The 18,675-nt window shown below is 45.0% G+C and overlaps 1 protein-coding gene and 1 long non-coding RNA gene across 4 annotated transcripts in view; one reads left to right on the forward strand and one right to left on the reverse strand.

The window, feature by feature from the left end:
• SPATA18 (spermatogenesis associated 18) overlaps nt 1–14,451 on the reverse strand; it is a 37,119-nt gene extending 22,668 nt beyond the window's left edge. The window contains exon 1 of one of the 3 annotated variants that reach the window (XM_023253112.2): nt 14,123–14,449. In XM_023253112.2, coding sequence (XP_023108880.2) covers nt 14,123–14,209 — 87 coding nt within the window. In that variant the 5' untranslated portion in view covers nt 14,210–14,449. Of the gene's footprint in view, nt 1–14,122 lie in introns of all 3 variants that reach the window. The other 2 variants (XM_023253113.2, XR_002741894.2) reach the window with 2 other exon arrangements.
• Nucleotides 14,452–14,558: 107 nt separating this feature from the next.
• Nucleotides 14,559–18,302, forward strand: LOC109499181. The gene is made up of 2 exons (XR_002156371.3): nt 14,559–14,852; nt 18,186–18,302. It is a non-coding gene; the product is annotated as an uncharacterized LOC109499181 (long non-coding RNA).
• Nucleotides 18,303–18,675: the final 373 nt, after the last annotated feature.

Raw genomic sequence — 18,675 nt, forward strand, 5'->3', positions numbered from 1 at the left:
CAACAAACAAATCACGTGGGTGTAAAGAGGCATAGATTTATGTGTTATCTCCAGCCACGGTAAGGCACGAGCAGTGGGTCCCTCCTGGGCGCCACAAATCCCAAGACGGGAAGCAGGGTGTGAAGACGATTAGAAACCAGAACAAAGGGGCGCCTGGGTGGCTCAGTTAAGCGGCCCACTTCGGCTCAGGTCATGACCTCACAGTTTGTGGGTTTCGAGCCCCGCGTCGGGCTCTGTGCTGACAGCTCGGAACCTGGAGCCTGCTTTGGATTCTGTGTCTCCCTCCCTCTCTGCCCCTCCCCTGCTCATGCGCTCTCTCTCTCTCTCTCTAAAAATGAATACATATTAAAAAAAAAAAAAACTAGAACAAAGAAAAGTTTAGATAACCTGCAGGCAAAAGGCTACAGGTCAAATGCATATATGTGTCAACAACAGAAGTGGTTCAGACGGGCAGTAAGCTCCTTGTGGACAGAGGCTATGCTGGCCTGGTCGCTTATGGCACTCCCAGCCCTGCGTTCTATGGTCTCTATGGTCAAACCCAGTAAGTACTGGACGGACAAATGACAAGAAGACTCACGTCCTCTGTGTTTATTGCATACCTCCCACGGACCGGGCAGGGTCAATGCTTTGCATACATAAGCTCAGTTACCCCCACAACACTACACTGTGAGGTAGGAGTACCACTGTTAGCATCCCCGTTTTCAGATGAGAAAACTGACGTGCAGAGGGGCTAAATAACTTGTCCGAGGTTACCCAGCCAGGAAAATGGCAGACCTGAGACTGGAGCCCAGGCAGCCTGTTGCAGAGCCCATGCTCTTAAGATCATGAGAAGTGCCGGGAGCAGAGGGAGGACAGGCTGATGTGACACGAGTGAATGGGGAGGGCCAGCAGGAAAGGCCTCCCTGAGGGGGAGACACAGAGCCAAGTCTGGCCGCGGATTCCTGAAGGAAGGCTGTGCCACGCTGTGGAAACGGCAGGGGCAAAGGCCCCGTGGCAGAGGCAGGAACAACTTAAGCCACCTTGGGAGCCAAAAGTAAGCGCGTGTGGCAGAGAAACACCGAAGGTGAGAGGGGTTGGCAGGACAGACCCTAGAGGGCCAGGGAGGAGTTTGGATGGCATGGACTCACTGCAACCTGGGTGCCGCCGCTGGTTTACGTCCATGCCTGGTGGATAGCACCCGGGGACAAGCTCTGTTGTGGCACCTATTTCGGACGCAGCCATTTGTTTCTGTCTCGTCCTTCTATCCCCTTCTCCTAGAGAGACTAGGAGCTCTTTTAAAAAATTACTTGGTCTTTTGCCTGTTTGTATCAGTTGCCGCTAGCATGCATAACAAATGGAAGGGCCCCAAAATATTTGACAAATGAATGAATGAAGGAATGAATAACTTAACAGCGTAAATATTGACATAATCAGAACACTTGGAACCTACAGCTGAACAGCTGTGTCCGTCCCTCCCTTGTTGAACCAGCCGCTCCTTGACCTTGCTGTTTCATTCCTGCACTCATCACAGTGAACCTGTTGCTTGCGAACAGCCTTTCGCCCTCTGGCTGGGTCATGCCATTTGCTAAGTGGACAGAGAATGGGGCCCGGGGGTCCAGCAGACCTGAGCGATTTTCTCTGCTCTGTCACCTGCCACCATGCTGTGCCATCCTGCACAGGTTAATCTGTCTGAGTCCATTTCCTCTCCAGGAAAATGGGGATGACACCTTGCAGAGTGTGTTAGGAGAATTAAATCCCAATAATGCCTCTCTAGCGTCTCAGAGACAGAAGGCACTCAACAATCTGTACCGATGAGGTAGAGTGTGGTACTGAAGGGGGCAATGGTAGAGGATAAGGTAAGCCTCGATTCAAATATAGTTTTACACTTATTCACTATATTCTCTTAGAAAAGATATTTTAAATAGGAACCCCTGTTTACTCATACTGAGGAGGTGGCCGATCTCCCGAGCTAACTTAGGTGCATAATAATTCAAAGTATTGCTGTAGTATTATTACCATATGTTCCCATGCCTTGCCCAGTGCCCAGTACCAAGGAGGTGCCCAGAGGAATGTTTCTTAAGGGGGTTTGTTCACACAGCTTAAATAACAGAAGAGAATACACGGTGGGAGACAGCTTCCGATCCCAAGACCTCTCACAACATGCCGCAGCTTCTAACACAAAGCACCACGCCAGACACAATAGAGTCACGTTATTCTAACAATCACTCCCGCAAAATGAATGGAGCAAAGATATGAACTAATTGTGCTGTCTCCTAATGCCAAAGCTCATCCCTTCATAAATCATTGAGTTCCTATCATTCATAAGGCGTTGGGCTGCTAGCTCAGGAAACAAAGCTACCTTGAAAAAATTAAAAGTTGCCTGCTGTCAGTGACAGCACCAGCTGGGGACACGAGATGGGAAATGGGAGACGCCCAGAGAGGACTAATGGTCACCTTAGAGTGTGCCAAGTGCTCTAGGGGGATGGTGAGCTGTAGAGGGAGCAAAGCGCACCCTAGTGAGCAGTGAGGGGTAAGAAATCAAGATATTTCAAAAGGAGGAACAGCAGGTACCAAGACAAGGGGCAGCAAGGTAGCAAAGTGGAGTACAGGGTCCGGAGACCAGATAATGAGAAACTTTATACGCCCCACGAAGGGCTGTGGGCTCTAGTCCATCACTGAAAGATTGAAGGGGTGGGTAGAGGAGGGTGGTGACATGGTCCCATTTATTCTGCGTTTTACGAAAATCACTCTGGCAGAAGCAGACAGCTCTGATGGGAAACAGATAGGTGGGAACAGAAGGGTGGGAAACAGGTGTCAGAGGGATTTTCAGACAGTGTAGGGGACCCGCAGGACCTTCAGAGAGAGCTGTCTAGTAATAGCACCCAACAATTATTGAGCGCTTACTTTGTGCCAGCCAAGCCCTGTGCAAAGTGCTGTAAATACAGTTTCATTTAATCCTCAAAGCAACCCTACAAAATGGATACCATCTGTGATCCCAAATCCACCAAGGAGAAAAAAAAAAAACAAAAAACGAGATCTTAAGTAATTTGGAGAAAAGGTGGTTGAGCTGGAAATTAAGCCCGTTCCTGCAGCCTTTGACACAGAGCCAAGCTCGCATCCGTGGCATTGTATCAAGAGCAGCAAGAAAGGCATCTGGATCTCAGCCGAGCGGTGGGGGTCGGAGGTGCGTCTCTGGAAGCCTTCAGCAGACGGAGAGAGTGGAAGGAGAAGGTATGTGAGAGTGGAACTCACATACCGTGAGTTCAGTCAAGGGCAGAGTTCTCTGGACAGCATGCATCTCCTGGGTCTGTGAGTCTACTCCCTGCAGGCACAGATATTTCCGCAACAAAGTTTGCTTGAGGCGTGCCCTAACTTACCCTAGATTTTCCCACCCGTGTAAGAAATGACGGGAACTTGAATAAGGGCAGTGGTAGCAAGAGGGGAAAATATGGGACATATTCGGTGGATATTTAAAGGTAGAATCCTGGGAGTGTGATGAACCCATTTGGGAGGCATGATGGAGAAAGGGGCCCCAAGTTTCTGACTTGGACCACAGCGGAGAATGCGGTGCTATTGCCCAACCAGAGGACCCAAGTGGGAGAAGCAGCAAGGCTGGAGAGGGGAAAACTAGTCCTGCTGGGTTCGTGTCGGGTTGGAGGATGTAGAGTGTCCACAGGGTCCTGGTTGGAAAACTGGTGGTTACTCAGGTCAGGAGCTCCGCAGAAAGCCGCAAGCTAGAGATAGATTTGGGGGTCACCGGCATCTGGGAGGTAGCTAAAGCCATAGAACTCGGTGCATCAATTGCTGCAGAGAAATCAAGGAGATAAGGACGGGGAAAAAGAAGTAGGACTAGGCCATCCAGTGGCCTCTGGTGACCATGATGAGAGCAGTGACAGCAGAATGGCGTGGGGATATTTGCTGCATTTCCAGATTGCACGGAGTTGAGGGACAAATGGGAGCAGAGAAGAAGCAAAGACAATGAGGACACGTGACTCTCTCAAGAAGTTCCCAGGGGCAGAAGGAGACCAGCAGGACAGTGGCTTTGCTCCGATCCCTTCAAGGTCCTTGCTCTCTTGCCCAAACAGAAGTTCCTGATAATATCAAGCCTAAATGTTGCCTGATTTCCCCAATCCTTCACAACATGCCTCCACGTGACTTGTTGGGCCTTACTCCCCTGCGCTTCCCTCCAGCAACTCTCTCCGCCCCAGCCTTGCCTTTGCACACGTGACGCATATGCGAGAACCACCACCCACCCTTTTCCGTCCTTACACGCCTTTTAGCGAGCAGCCTTGACTTGTTGACATTTCTCCTTGTAACAGCCTGATCACCCACGCCTTTACCAGTGGTTCTCTCCCGCCTTTGGTTCTACCCCTGACCTTGAAGCACCTCCACAACGTGAAAAAGAGCAAGCTTTCCATCACTGCGTTAATAAAATATATCGCTGCGTATCTTTAATCAACTTTCAAACTGAAGTTCGAAGAGCACAACATATACTGATTTCCATTCTAAGAAACCTCAGTCTCAGGGCGCCTGCGCAGCTCAGTTGGTTAAGCATCCAACTTCGGCTCAGGTCACGATCGCGTGGTTCATGAGTTCAAACCCCACATCGGGGTCTGTGCTGACAGTGCAGGGCCTGCTTGGGATTCTGTCTTCCTCTTCCTCTGCCCCTCCCCTAATCGCGCTCACTTTCTCTCTCTCTCTCAAAATAAACTTTAAAAAGAAAAAATAAACCTCAGTCTCCCACACACAAAATACACTTCATATATATTAGGTAAGAATTAACAGTACAAAGGATTCATCGCAACATTCCTTTAAAACATGAATAGGGGCACTTGTACCCCAATGTTTGTAGCAGCACTTTCAACAGTAGCCAAATTATGGAAAGAGCCTAAATGTCCATCAACTGATGAATGGATAAAGAAGTTGTGGTTTATATATACAATGGAATACTACGTGGCAATGAGAAAGAATGACATGTGGCCTTTTATAGCAACGTGGTTGGAACTGGAGAGTGTTATGCTAAGTGAAATAAGTCGTACAGAGAAAGACAGATACCATATGTTTTCACTCTTATGTGGATCCAGAGAAACTTAACAGAAACTTAACAGGAGAGGAAGGAAAAAAAAAAAGGTTGGTGGAGGGGAAGCCAAAACATAAGAGACTCTTAAAAACTGAGAACAAACTGAGGGTTGATGAGGGGTGGGAGGGAGGGGAAAGTGGGTGATGGGCTTTGAGGAGGGCACCTGTTGGGATGAGCACTGGGTGTTGTATGGAAACCAATTTGACAATAAATTTCATACTTAAAAAAAAAACATGAATCCTATTACAACATTACATTATTTACCTGACTTTATTTTTTAAACTTTTATTTAAAAAAAAAAAAAAGAATTTTAAAGGGAGCCTGGCTGGCTCAGTTGGTTAAGTGTCGGCTCAGGTCATGATCTCACAGTTCGTGGGTTTGAGCCCTGAGTCGGGATCTGTGCTGACAGCTCAGAGCCTGGAGCCTGCTTCAGATTTTGTGTCTCCCTCTCTCTCTGCTCCTCCTCCACTTGCCCTCTCTCTCTCTCTCTCTCTCTCTCTCTCAAAAATAAATAAACATTGGGGCGCCTGGGTGGCACAGTCGGTTAAGCGTCCGACTTCAGCCAGGTCACGATCTCACGGTCCATGAGTTCGAGCCCCGCGTCAGACTCTGGGCTGATGGCTGGGAGCCTGGAGCCTGTTTCTGATTCTGTGTCTCCCTCTCTCTCTGCCCCTCCCCCGTTCATGCTCTGTCTCTCTCTGTCCCAAAAAAGAAAAAAAAAAAAATTTAAAAAAATAAATTAAAAAAAATAAATAAATAAATAAACATTAAGAAAACTAATTTCATACAAGAATGCCATTCCAAACCTTCCACTTAGAGAATTAGTAGATGAGCAAGGAAAAGAAACGATGACAGTAAGCGTGTAGAGACTAGCCTGAGGGATAGCATTATGTAGCTGCTTGCAGCCAGTCATGGAAATTCACACATGGGAAACAAAAGCCTTAATTTCTACCTTTTTTTTTTCCTTCTGTCCAGCACATGTGTACGAGAGGGGAGGGGCACAAAAGGATGGCAGGAAATGGGCACTTCGAGTGAGTGAAATTTCCTTATTACACCTTCCCTCCCCCTGGAGGAGAGAAGAGAATGAATTTGGCAAGCAAAAGACCTAGTTTCAAATCCCAGTTCAACCCTTTCTACTGCAGTGACCTCAAGCAGGTTAGCTGCCCTCCTGAGGTTTGGTTTCCTCATCTGTAAAATGTAGAAAATAAAACCTGCTATTTCATAAGTTCTTATAAGGTTTAAAGGCAATAACGCAGGAAGAGTGCTTTGAAAGCTTTCAAGTCTTTGAAAGCCTTGATGATGTGGGTTATAACAGGCTACAACTAGTCCTCCAGGGAAGTGGCTGTCCCTTATGCGGGCAGGCTTTCAAATAGCTCTGTTTCCAAAATCAACCTTCAATGTTACAGCATGGCTGACTTTGCCATGAATGCACCAGCTCCACAATGTTTTAAAACCAGAATACTGAATTTCGGGTATAAGAGGAGTAGGCTTATTTATACCCCAACAATTTAGCAAAAGCTTCTATTTAGACCTCACCACTGGGATTTTAATGTCTTGACTTGCGATTAATATGTCTATTGGATTTCTTTCATTATTATCCTTAAATATTAAACAGTGATGATGTTGCCATTAACAAGTTTGTCCAAGATGAAAATAAGAAAGGACTGTCAACAGCCCCCTGTTAAAAATAAAATAATCTGGCCCTCTGTTGAAATAATCTGCCTCAATCACTTGTCAAGTTCTTTCACAACCACGGATTCATCATGAGTTGCTGTGGCAGAAACCGTGGCCCCCAAATAAATATTCCACCTGCTCTCCATTTGTCAGGCTCCTTTACAATGAGGTTGGAGCCACATGACAATTCTTCTGGTCAAGGGAAGATGAGTGAAAGAGGTGTGTATAATTTAAGTGCTCTCTCTCTTTCTCCCTACAGATCTTTGAGGTCCCTCGATGTGATGGCTGCTCCACCAGATGGAGGGCACCTGACACGGAGCCAATGGTGGAAAAGAGTTGCCATCATATTATGCAGAAAACTTCTTTTACCAAAGTTCAGACACTAAGATTTGGGGTTTTATTCATCACTGCAGCATAGGAGGGAAGAGATAAAGGGAAAGAAATGTTTTCTATAAATTTACTAATTAGATAGAATCCCCAAGAATGTAGAAGTATGTTCACTACAGGGAAGGGCAAAGGCAGCCAGGGAGTCTGTTTGGTGACACCATAGTAACCACAACAACATTTTGTACTGGAATCAGGGATATTTTGGCATGGAGACAACATCTATTTCAACCACAAAGATTATCTGAAAACCGAGGAGATGCCTCTTTGAGATCTCCTTTTTGTTTTTGTTTTTTATTTGAGAGAGAGAGAGAGAGAGAGAGAGCGCTGTGGAGAGGGGCAGAGGGAGAGAGAGAGGATCTTAAGCAGGCTCCACGCTCAGCACAGAGCCCAACGGTGCTTGACACAGGGCTCAATCCCATGACCCTGGGATCATGACCTGAGCCAGAAATCAAGAGTTGGACGCTCAACTGACTGAGCCACCCAGGCGCCCCTGCAATCTCCTTTTTATGTACTGGTAGTTGATATGCTGTTTTTGCTTAAGAGGGCAGATTTCTATAACACAAGAAAGTAATGCAAGAGGGAGCATTATCAGCTCTCCCTATTATCCCCATTCACATATCAAATAATCAAAAGTTCCCAGAATGTAATGTCTTGGTGTCTATTAATTTACTTCAAGAAATGGAATCTTGTCCTATCATAGGGATGGGGTTATCAAGAGTGTAGTAAGAACTTACCATTTGCCCCCTATAATTACATACGGTACCTTTTAAAAAGTAATAAATCTCGGAGCATCTGACCAAAGGTAACTCCCTAGTTCACAAGACTCTGCATGGAAAGAAAAGCACCTAAAGAGGAGGAGAGTTTCAGCCCAGAGCCCAGAGCTGACCTTCTCCAGGTACTGCTGACATTGGACAGAGGTTAATTTCTCATCTTAATATCTCTATAGAGTCATTAATAACCAGAACCCAGTTCTGCATAGGTGGGTGTTTGACCCTTTCACAAAGTTGACCAAGAAGACCATGCAGATGTTGCATGATCAGTTGTGGGCATTTGGGGCCACATACTCTTACTTGAATCTGCAGAACCATTCTCAGAGTCGGACCTTGTTTACTGAATGTGCCAGCATAGTTTACAAGGGGCTGATTCTTGCCTAAAATATTGCCCAGCTCTGTCCGTCCTCCCTAGAATTTCCAATTTCCCCATCAGGCTGCAGCTAGAGCAACCTTGCCAAACAGTCCAAACATGTGTCTTCACCGCATGGTGCTTTTAGTTTCCCTCCATTGCCCCCAGGGTAAAGTCCAAACTCCTTAACACACCGTCCAAGGACTCTACCCTCTGGCTGCAACCACCCCACGTCCCCAGCCTCATCTCACTTCCACTCCTTGCCGTGAACTATTCACAGGCCCCCTACATAGGCCGGCTTCTTCATGCCTCCCTGCTTTTTGCTCCCTGCGTCCTCTACCCCTCATCCTCCGCTCCAACTGGAACCTCATCATTAAGAAGCAACTGACATTTCTTTTTTTTTTTTTTAATTTTTTTTTTAACGTTTATTTATTTTTGAGACAGAGAGAGACAGAGCATAAACGGGGGAGGGTCAGAGAGAGGGAGACACAGAATCCGAAATGGGCTCCAGGCTCTGAGCTGTCAGCACAGAGCTCGACGCGGGGCTCGAACTCACGGACCGTGAGATCATGACCTGAGCCGAAGTTGGCCGCTTAACCAACTGAGCCACCCAGGCGCCCCTGCAACTGACATTTCTATTCCTAGCATCCAGCACAGATAGACATATCATAAACTCTGAAAAAATATTTTGTTGAATAAACTAATCAATAAAAGTACGTCGCCAAAGCTGTAAATACAGAGTGTCTAGGCCAAACGTTCACAGATAGCAGAAACTAAATAACCATTTGTTGAGTGAATTCTTAAGCTCTTTTTTTTTAATTTTTTTTTTAACATTTATTTATTTTTGAGACAGAGAGAGACAGAGCATGAACAGGGGAGGGGCAGAGAGAGAGGGAGACACAGAATCTGAAACAGGCTCCAGGCTCTGAGCTGTCAGCACAGAGCCCGACGCGGGGCTCGAACTCCCGGATCGTGAGATCATGACCCGAGCCGAAGTCAGCCGCTTAACCGACTGAGCCACCCAGGTGCCCCAAATTCTTAAGCTCTTAATAACTAGCTCAGGGGGCGCCTGGATGGCTCAGTTGGTTAAGCGGCCGACTTGGCTCAGGTCATGATCTCACGGTATGTGAGTTCGAGCCCCATGTCCGGATCTGTGCTGACAACTCAGATCGTGGAGCCTGCTTTGGATTCTGCGTCTTCCTCTCTCTCTGTTACCTCTCCCCGCCCCCCTCACTCTCTGTCTCTCTCAAAAACTGAATAAACATTAAAAAAAAATTAAAAAAAAAATAACTAGCTCAGGTCTTGGTTCAACAAGAAGGGATTATTGATGGCTCTCACCAACATTCTCAATAGCCACAAAGGAGGAAAAAACAATGCTGAGAGCTACATGTTTGCACCAAGCTGTCCCTGAACGGCCGATGGAACCCAAGTTTTAAAGACCAAGCAATACAATAATCAGCTTCTCTTTGATAACTGAAAGAAAGTGAATTGGCAATGTTTGCTGTTGTTTTTATTATGTTTCTCTAGTGGGGTTTTGAAAACTATTCCTTCTTGAAATTTTTTTTCAATAAATAAATTTTAAATAAATACAGTTTTTTAAAAAAATCAAGCAAACAGTGGTTTTGCCAAGGCCCCAGAAGATTGCTGGATGTTGTAAGATTAAAAACCAGTCAACAGGGGCGCCTGGGTAGTTCAGTAGGTTAAGCTGCCGACTTAGGCTCAGATCATGATCTCAGGGTTCGTGAGTTCAAGCCCGACATTCTGTGTCTCCCTCTCTCTCTGCCCTTGACCCACTTGTGCTCTCTCTCTCTGTCTCTCAAAAATAAATAAACATTAAAACAATTACAAAAAAAAAAGCAGCCAACAAATCAAAACTTAAGGCTTTGGGGCAGAAAATTACATTTTTAAAGAATTTACTGTTCCTGGCAATATACTTAGGACAGAGTGAGAAGATAGCGGTGATGGACAGATTAAGGGAGAAGGGATAGGAATCCATATGGAGGAAATTAGATGAAGGAAAGTTAGAAGAAAACCTAGCCAGGATCCAACTGTTAATCCAAATACTAGCTAGTTTGAAGAAAAATAAAACGATCTGCATTGTGTTTTAGAACTCATCTGCTCAAATCATTCATCTTGTTCACTGAATAATAACAGTTTCCCAAGGGGTAACTTGGATCACATCCCTAATTCTAGACTAGTATTTATGGCCTTTTATTTTGCTTGAGTTAATTAGAACTAAATCAATGTGGTCACAGTCAGCAAAATCAACTTTGCACAGCAAACATAATTTAAAACTTTTAGTGAACAAACCTCTACCACCAACATTTTAACAAATAGAGCTTTGCTACAATGAATACTCTTCACCTTAAGGTTTCAAGGCAAAAGTCCTTGGAACTAGTAAAACAAACTTGCAGCCTTACAGGAAAGCTCTTAGCAGTTGACCCAAACCCACACTGCAGGTGACAAGACACCGAATAAGTCTAGATGTAACCTAAATTTTAGTAAAGTAGTATATAGACATTTTCTTATCCTCTCTCTTTAGTGATACACAAGCAAGGAAAAACTGTTAAAAAACACTTGCACCCTCTGAATCACCCCCCTAATTGGAAATCATGTCTTTTGCCCTCAACGCAGTTTTAATAAAGGCTGAATTAAAGATATCTGGGGATCACTTTCAACTCTACACTGGATACGAGGTTTCAAGAAGAGAAATGAGTCCAAGAACCCAGGTGTCTGGGAGAATGGTGGTGGCATTCAGTCAGTCATTATTTATGAAGCAACTGCTGGGAGCCAAGCATTATTCTAAGTGCTGACAATACAGTGATGAGCAGAAAAGGGAGAAATCTCTGCCCTCTGGAGCTTACATTTTAGTGGGAAGAGGGAGGAGAAAAGATTGACAACAACATAAAAGAACAAGTAAAAATTAGAGGTAGCTATTACAGAAGAAATAAAGCAGAGAAGGCACACAGCGAGTGCCAGGGACGGGGCTAGGAGACTGCAATTGTAAAGAGGGTGGTCTCTTCTGAGAAGGTGACATTTAAGCAAAGACTTGAAGGGGGAGATAAGGTGAAGATATTATTCTCGTACTGAAATATGCTTTCCAGGCAGAAGGGAACAGTGAGTACGAAACGCCCTGAAGCAGGAGCCTGGCTGGCAGGCTCTAGACTCTTCTGTCCAATCGGGTAGCCACTAGCCATATGTGACTATTTGGAATTAAACTAAACTTAAGTGAAATTTAAAATTCGGTTCCTCGGTTTCTACTTGCCACAATTCAAGTACGAAAATAGGCCACCGTATTGGACAGTGCCTGTATAGAACGTGTCCATAATAGAAAGTTCTATTGGACAGCTTTACTCTAGAGCAACAAGACCAGTATTGTTGGAGTAGAGTAAGGGAGCAACAGATGAGGTCAGAGTCTAAAGGAGCACAGTCGTGTAGGATTTCGATGGCCATTGCAGGAATTTTGGGTCTTATTCTGAGTAGGCCAGAAAGTCTGGGGGTTTTATCAGAGAAGTAACTTGATCTGACTTGACATTTAGAAGAATCACCTTGAGATAGTTTTGTAATAATCTAGATGAACGATGATGGAAGGTAGACAAGGGTGGTTCCAGCAGAGGTGGTAAAAGGGTTCTGTGAGAATTTCAAAGTAGATGCCAACCAATTAAGCTGGTGAAAAGTTTGTGGGGTATGACATGATGAAGACCGTGAAGTCAGGAACGAGGCCGCTGTTCGGGCCATGGGCAAGACTAAGGTAGGTTTTAGATTGATTTGATTCTGAGATGCCAATAGCACAACTGAAGACACAGACATGAGGTTCATGGCCATATGTGTAAGAGAGAAGCAATAATGGAGGCCCAAGAGAAGATTCCTAAAGTCTTGACGAACTGCCAGAGGAGGAAAGTGGGTAAGGCAAGGAGAGAAATCATTAGAGCCTTAGAAGAATGGCGGTGTCCTCAGTCAAATGCAACAGAGACACTAGAGAGCCAGAGAGAAGTGATCGCCTGGGGAAATGGCCGCAGATTTTTTGGAAAGGCATTGGTCTCGAAGAGTGCAGTCTTTATAAAGGTGGAGGGAGGGACTTGGCACAGGAGAGAGATTCTAACTGAAACGCTTTCGGTGACAACAGACAAGTGGGATGGACCACTGTTACTGAGAAAGTTAAATGTGATAAACGTTGGCATTTCTCAGTACTTCTGAGCAGTTTCTAAAACAATCACTTAATTTGACGCAGACAAACGCTAGTGTTATCTTTGTTAAACACTTAACATTTATTTAATGTTAAACAGAAACATTTATTTAAGCCACAGGGTAATAACAAGAGAAAAAGAAAAAGAAAAAAAGAAAGAAAATGCTGTAAGATGCAATAAGAGTAAATTTTAATTTTCCTGCAATCTTGATGGGGAGAAAATAGTCACAGAGCTCGTTCTTTAGAAGTGGGTAAAGGTGGTAAACACTGAACCCTAGTAAGGGGGCAAGGGGGAAGCTGTTGGTGTTCTTTGAGCTCCCGTCCACCATAGGAGCCCTGGTCAAAGGGTGAATGGGATAGCCCAGAGACTCACACAGCATCTAGCTGAATTTCCTGGTGGGACTTCAGAAACAAACCAATTTAAATTGTTTAAAAATTGAGATTGGGACGTCTGGGTGGCTCAGTCGGTTGAGCGGCCTTCCTCATCTGTGGTTATGATTTCCAGATTCGTGGGTTCGGGCCCACGTCCGGCTCTGTGTTGACAGCTCAGAGCCTGGAGCTGCTTCAGATTCTGTGTTTCCCTCTCTCTCTCCCCCTCCCTTGCTCATGCTTTGTCCCTCTGTCTCAAAAATGAATAAACATTAAAAAATTTTTTAATAAAAATAAATTTAAAAATTGAGATCTGAAAAAGAAGTCTACATATCATCTGGTTGAGTCTCTTCTATGTAACAGATGAGATACTAAGACCCAAAGAGGTGAAATAAATTACCCCAGGTCGTTCAGCTAGTTCTATCTAGAGCCAGACCTAGAACTCGAGTGGGGTGGGGGTGGGGGCTGATTCCGGGTCCACGAGTGCCCAGCTTTGTCTGCCTCACCACTGCACTCGCCACACGAGTGGGACTGTCCTATTTAAGACGGACGGATCAAATCCACCAAGTGCAACGCTGAGTTGTACTTAATGTGCGGGGACGGTTAACGCGAACCACAGTGGGGGTAAGGCTTAATGAGACTTGAAGAGCCCTTATGGGCTCGACGACAGAATATTTGCTTTCTACAAATGCCTTGGCAACAGGCCTCCGGACGTCTGCCTTGGTGTGGAAACTGTGCCCTACCTGCCATGCAGATCAGTACACAAACGAAACCAGCAACGTTGACAAGTGTCCATTTCACTGACTTCTGGCTAACAACTCCTGGGAGTATTTTTATAAAAAAAATACATTGTGATACAACCCCTGAGTATCCTCTGGGACTTGCGGAAAGGCAGGACAAGGGGTGTAGTAAAAAACTAATTCGAGTTGGGGGTAGGGAGGTGGATTGCTGGCGGAGGGGATGGAAAGGAAAGTGAGTGGTAGGCTGGGGCAGATCTCTGGCGGACCGCGGATCTTTCCCGTCGCTAGGGCCGCCAGCGTCCTTGGTTACCGCTGGGCGGAATGAGCGCTCCGGGAGGAGACACCAGAGTGCGCTCCGCAGGCCATGCCAGCCCTGCGCCGCCTGGCGCCGCCGGGAGAAAAGGGCACCAGCAGACCGGTGCCCTTCCTTCCTTCCCGCGATCCGGGTCCGAGACTGGGTCATGGTTAGGAACCACAACCTCCTGGCCATTGCTAAGCGGCCTCCCCCAGCCAGCCCTAAGAAACCCGAGCCGAAGGTTCTGCAAAGGAATCAAAGCCTCCCGGGGCTCTCCCACCCCGACTCACGTTGTAGTCCCTCAGCCAGGACTCTAGCTTGTCGTGCATCGATTGTAAAGTTTCGCTCGAGACCAGTTTTCTCAGATTTTCTGCCATCGCTCCCTTTTTCACTCGGCCCTGTTTTGGGAGATGGAGACGTGGAGGGGACGAGGCGGTGGCCTCCGCACGACCGGGGGTGATGTGGCCGGAAGGGTGTTATTTTCCTGAGGGGCTCAGAGCGCGGCTGGTTCTTCCATCCTCCCCCTCGGGTCGGACCGGGCAGGGTTCGGGAAGCCGGGGGGGAGGTGCCCTAGGCCACAGCCGCCGCGCCTTATCCGCTGCCCTGCGGTGTCCTGGTTCCCGGGCGGCTGCCCGGAGCCGCAGGCATAAATACCTGGGCGATTATTAAACAAACTTTGACGTGGGCGGGCGGCTGCTAGGGACGCGCGCCGCGAGACCCTTGGCAACGCCAGCCTGTTCGAGCTGCAGGGACAACAGCTCCCACCCAGGGCCCACCCAGCCGCCCTCCCGGCAGCTCCTGGGTCCTGGCACCCGCCCTGGAGCAGCTCCTGCTTCTGCTGCTGCTGCTACTACTGTTAGCCGAGGGCGAGGCCACCCGAGGCCCCTGAGACTCTGGGTGGGCTCTAGGGCTGGAGAGGCTAAGACTACAGAGGCCGCGTCCTCCGTCCCTCGATGGACTAAGACGCACCCGCAGGGTGGGCTGGAGGTAACCGCAGGCCTCTTACTTAGGAAGGCAAAGGTTGTTTGTCCACTGACATTGTGGTTAGGCAAGCACCCGTTTCACCCCTTCCTTTAACTTCTCAGACCTTCAGTGGTTCCTTTGTAACACTTAGGATTCGGTGGGTCAAGTCGGCAGATCTCAAGCTCCAAGATGTTCACCAACTAAAGTTCATCCCTCGAGTTTAGGAAAGATTTGGTAATATTTTTAGAATCGCCGAGCACTCCAAAGTTTCATTTAATTCTCCTTCTCTAACTGAAACTTTGTGAAAAATCAGACCAATTTGGCACTAGGTCAAAAGGGTGTGTTGGCCACAAGGATAGTTTCAACTACTTCAGAAATGAAACCATTTCAACCATCCTTAGAGCACTTTAGAAACCCTTCTTTTAGGGGCGCCTGGGTGGCTCAGTCGGTTGAGCGTCCGACTTCAGCTCAGGTCACGATCTCATGGTCTGTGAGTTCAGCTCAGGTCACGATCTCATGGTCTGTGAGTTCGAGCCCCGCGTCGGGCTCTGGGCTGATGGCTCAGAGCCTGGAGCCTGCTTCCAATTCTGTGTCTCCCTCTCTCTCTGCCCCTCCCCTGTTCATGCTCTGTCTCTCTCTGTCTCAAAAATAAAATAAACGTAAAAAAAAAAAAATTAAAAAAAAAAAAAAAGAAAGAAACCCTTCTTTTATATGCATCAAATGATGAGCTGAGTGTAAACCATCCTTTTCTAGTCATTACAACAGCAGGGGTGGAGCTGGGCCTCAGCTAGCTAGTTTGGTTCAGTTCTCTTTCTGTAGGTACTTGAAAAATACATGAACATTGCTCATGTCCCAGGGCAGTAATACTCAGAATTTTACCACCTCTTTTTTTCTTATGTCTCTTAGTTACAGTAGTTTTACTGTCCTCCAATAAAAATGAGAGGCTCGTAAAATAAATAAATAAACAAATAAATAAATAAATAAAATTGAGAGGCTCGTTTCCGGAGCCTGTGTTCCTACTATTTTCCGTAGCCAACAAAATCAGAACTATAAAAGTTCTCACCACAAGGAAAAAATTGTGACTATGCATAGCGATGGATTTTAACTAGATTTATTGTGTGGGTCATTTCAGAATGTATGCAAATATTGAATCATTATGTTGTACCCCCGAAACTAGCAGAATGTCATACGTCCTTTATTTCTCAGTAAAAACAAAAGAAAAAATAAGGGCTCTAAGGGTATGTAACATACTTTATCATAGTAGATTATTAATTACTAAAGTAAAAGAAAAACAAACCCACTAAATATTTATTAGAAACTTTCTTCCTTTAAAAAAATAAAGAGAAGGAGGAAGAGAATGGAGAAAAATCCCACAAATTTCTTAATTTGGAGCCAATAACTGCATGTTTCAGTAGGCAGTGGGAATCTTTGAACAGTCCTGTTTACTTATTCATAAAAAACAATTTGGAATATTTACTTATGTCAGATTAGGGGTTAAATTCTCTTCCCTGCTGTGGGCTCTTTAACTGCTACTCCTTGGTTACATTATCTACAAACAAGGGATAATAGTTCTTAATCCACAGGATTATTAAGAGACCAAAATGATTTGTATGAAGTGTTTAATAATGTTTGGCATATACAATAGTAAGTGCTTCATAAAAGCATGATCATTATTACTACAATGTAGATCCCAGTATTATATTTAATAAAGAAAACTAGGTTGGAAACAATAGGGTAATTGTTGGGCAAATCCTTCAATGAAACGTTGCACAATAGAAATCTTATTACTGAAGAGGGGTGCCTGGGGGCTCCAACAGTTAGGCCTGGGACTTTTGGTTTCAGCTCAGGCCATGACCTCATGTTTCATGAGTTCAAGCCCTGCATTAGGCTCTGCACTGACAGCATGAAGCCTATTTGGGATTCTCTCTCTGCCCCTCACCTGCTTGTGCTCTCTCTCAAAATAAACATTAAAAAGAAAAAGAAATCTTGTTAATGAAGAATATCTAGTATCCGGGAATTCTCACCATATAAAGTGAAAAAAGCAGGACACGGAATTATATATATTATATATGTGTTATATTATACAATAAGCACCCAAAGCATTATTGTAGATTATTTTCATTTGCTCCTTTGTGCTTTTCTGGTTTTCTGAACTTCTACCATTAACACTAATTACTTCTGTGAAAACTCATTCAGAAGCAAAGTTACCCGAGAATTTTGCCACCTTCAGAAAAATGCTAGCCAAAATATCAATATTTAAGCTGATTCAAAACAGAATGCTTTTTGACCAAATATCCAAATGACTAATTTAGTAGTCTTATAGGGTGTTCAGATAGAATGGATCTTTGAAATCTGTTTAGAATTTGCTACCTGATATTATTTATCTCTCCATATGCTCTAGCCTTACAGGTTGATTCAAGACCCTTAAGGCCTGCAGTCATGTCGTGTACCTCTTGGTTTCCCCAGAACTCTGGAGCATGTGCTTATGTGTAGTAGGAACTTCATGTTTATCGATAACAAAGCTGCATAGTCATCAATGACCCAAAACAGAGGAAATGTGTTATGTATTTATACATTATTTACTCCCCACTACATCTAAAAGAGGACCTGAGATAACTTACAGTAAAAGCCTTATAGAAATATTTTTTTAGTGGAAAAAGCAAACATGCCCCCAATGTAAACCTGTGTACTAAGATCGAGCTTCGTTTAACATTTAATCTGTACCTCGTGGAAGCCAACTCGGAAAGGAAGATGACTTTTATGATTATTATTATTTGAGTTTAAAAGTATACACACATGCCACTTCTTTGAATGGAAACGCCTGTGCCTGGTACCGATTCCACAATAATGCTTATCCTTTTCCAAAGAGCCTAGAGCCATACAGATGATGGTGTCTCTGATACCTCCCCCACTTTTTCTAGAAAATACAGAAGCAGTCTTGATATGATTGTCTCTTGCAGTCACCTTTCTTTGATCAATGCCAAGGGGGTAATGCTAGAACACCTGTCATCAAAGAGAGGGCCGAGCAACTGACATCCCATTTCTTAGCTCTCCGGTGATGTTACTTGATACAAACTTGGAACTTCCATACCAGAATAAGAACGAGTGGACATCCTCATAAGTGCCCTTAATAATGATCCCCTCCAGAGAGCTTTTGATGGGTGCTGGCTAGCAATCTAAGAGAGAACTAGAGCCTGGAGTGCAAACAGTCTGTGTTGCTAATGAAAGAAGACTCCATATGCTTCAGATTACAACTATGCAGACAATTAGGTTGAAATTCTATTTTAAAAACCTACTTTTTTATACATATGGAAGAACTATCAGATTAGTCAAAGCTCTATTTAGACGATACTTTGATGCTCTAATTTTGTCTCAATTTGATTATTTTAGGATATTATCAACGAGGCGATTATTTGGAAAGAAAAAGGAAACTCAAGTTTTTCTTTGTTGTGCACTATCCGGTACTTTGAAGAAGTTGAAAGAACAATAAACTTGGATCATAATGGACATTCTTGCTTTATGTCACCCTCTGCCAAGTAGTCAGGTTTCTTGTGACTTTACATAAGTCTTTATTTTTTTAATGTTTTTATTTATTTTTGAGACAGAGAGAGACAGAGCATGACTGTCTCTTAAAATCTGCTCAGCTGATCGATGCAGGTAAAATTCAGAGTGGACAAAATGAAGGACTTTTAGAAAGCCTGTTCCATCCAGACATCCAGGGGAGGGGCAGAGAGAGAGGGAGACACAGAATCCGAAGCAGGCTCCAGGCTCCGAGCTGTCAGCACAGAGCCTGACACAGGACTCGAACCCACCAACCGCAAGGTCATGACCTGAGCTGAAGTTGGATGCTTAACCGACTGAGCCACCCAGGCGCCCCATT

Source organism: Felis catus, chromosome B1 (assembly GCF_018350175.1).
Source record: "Felis catus isolate Fca126 chromosome B1, F.catus_Fca126_mat1.0, whole genome shotgun sequence".
NCBI lineage: Eukaryota > Metazoa > Chordata > Mammalia > Carnivora > Felidae > Felis > Felis catus.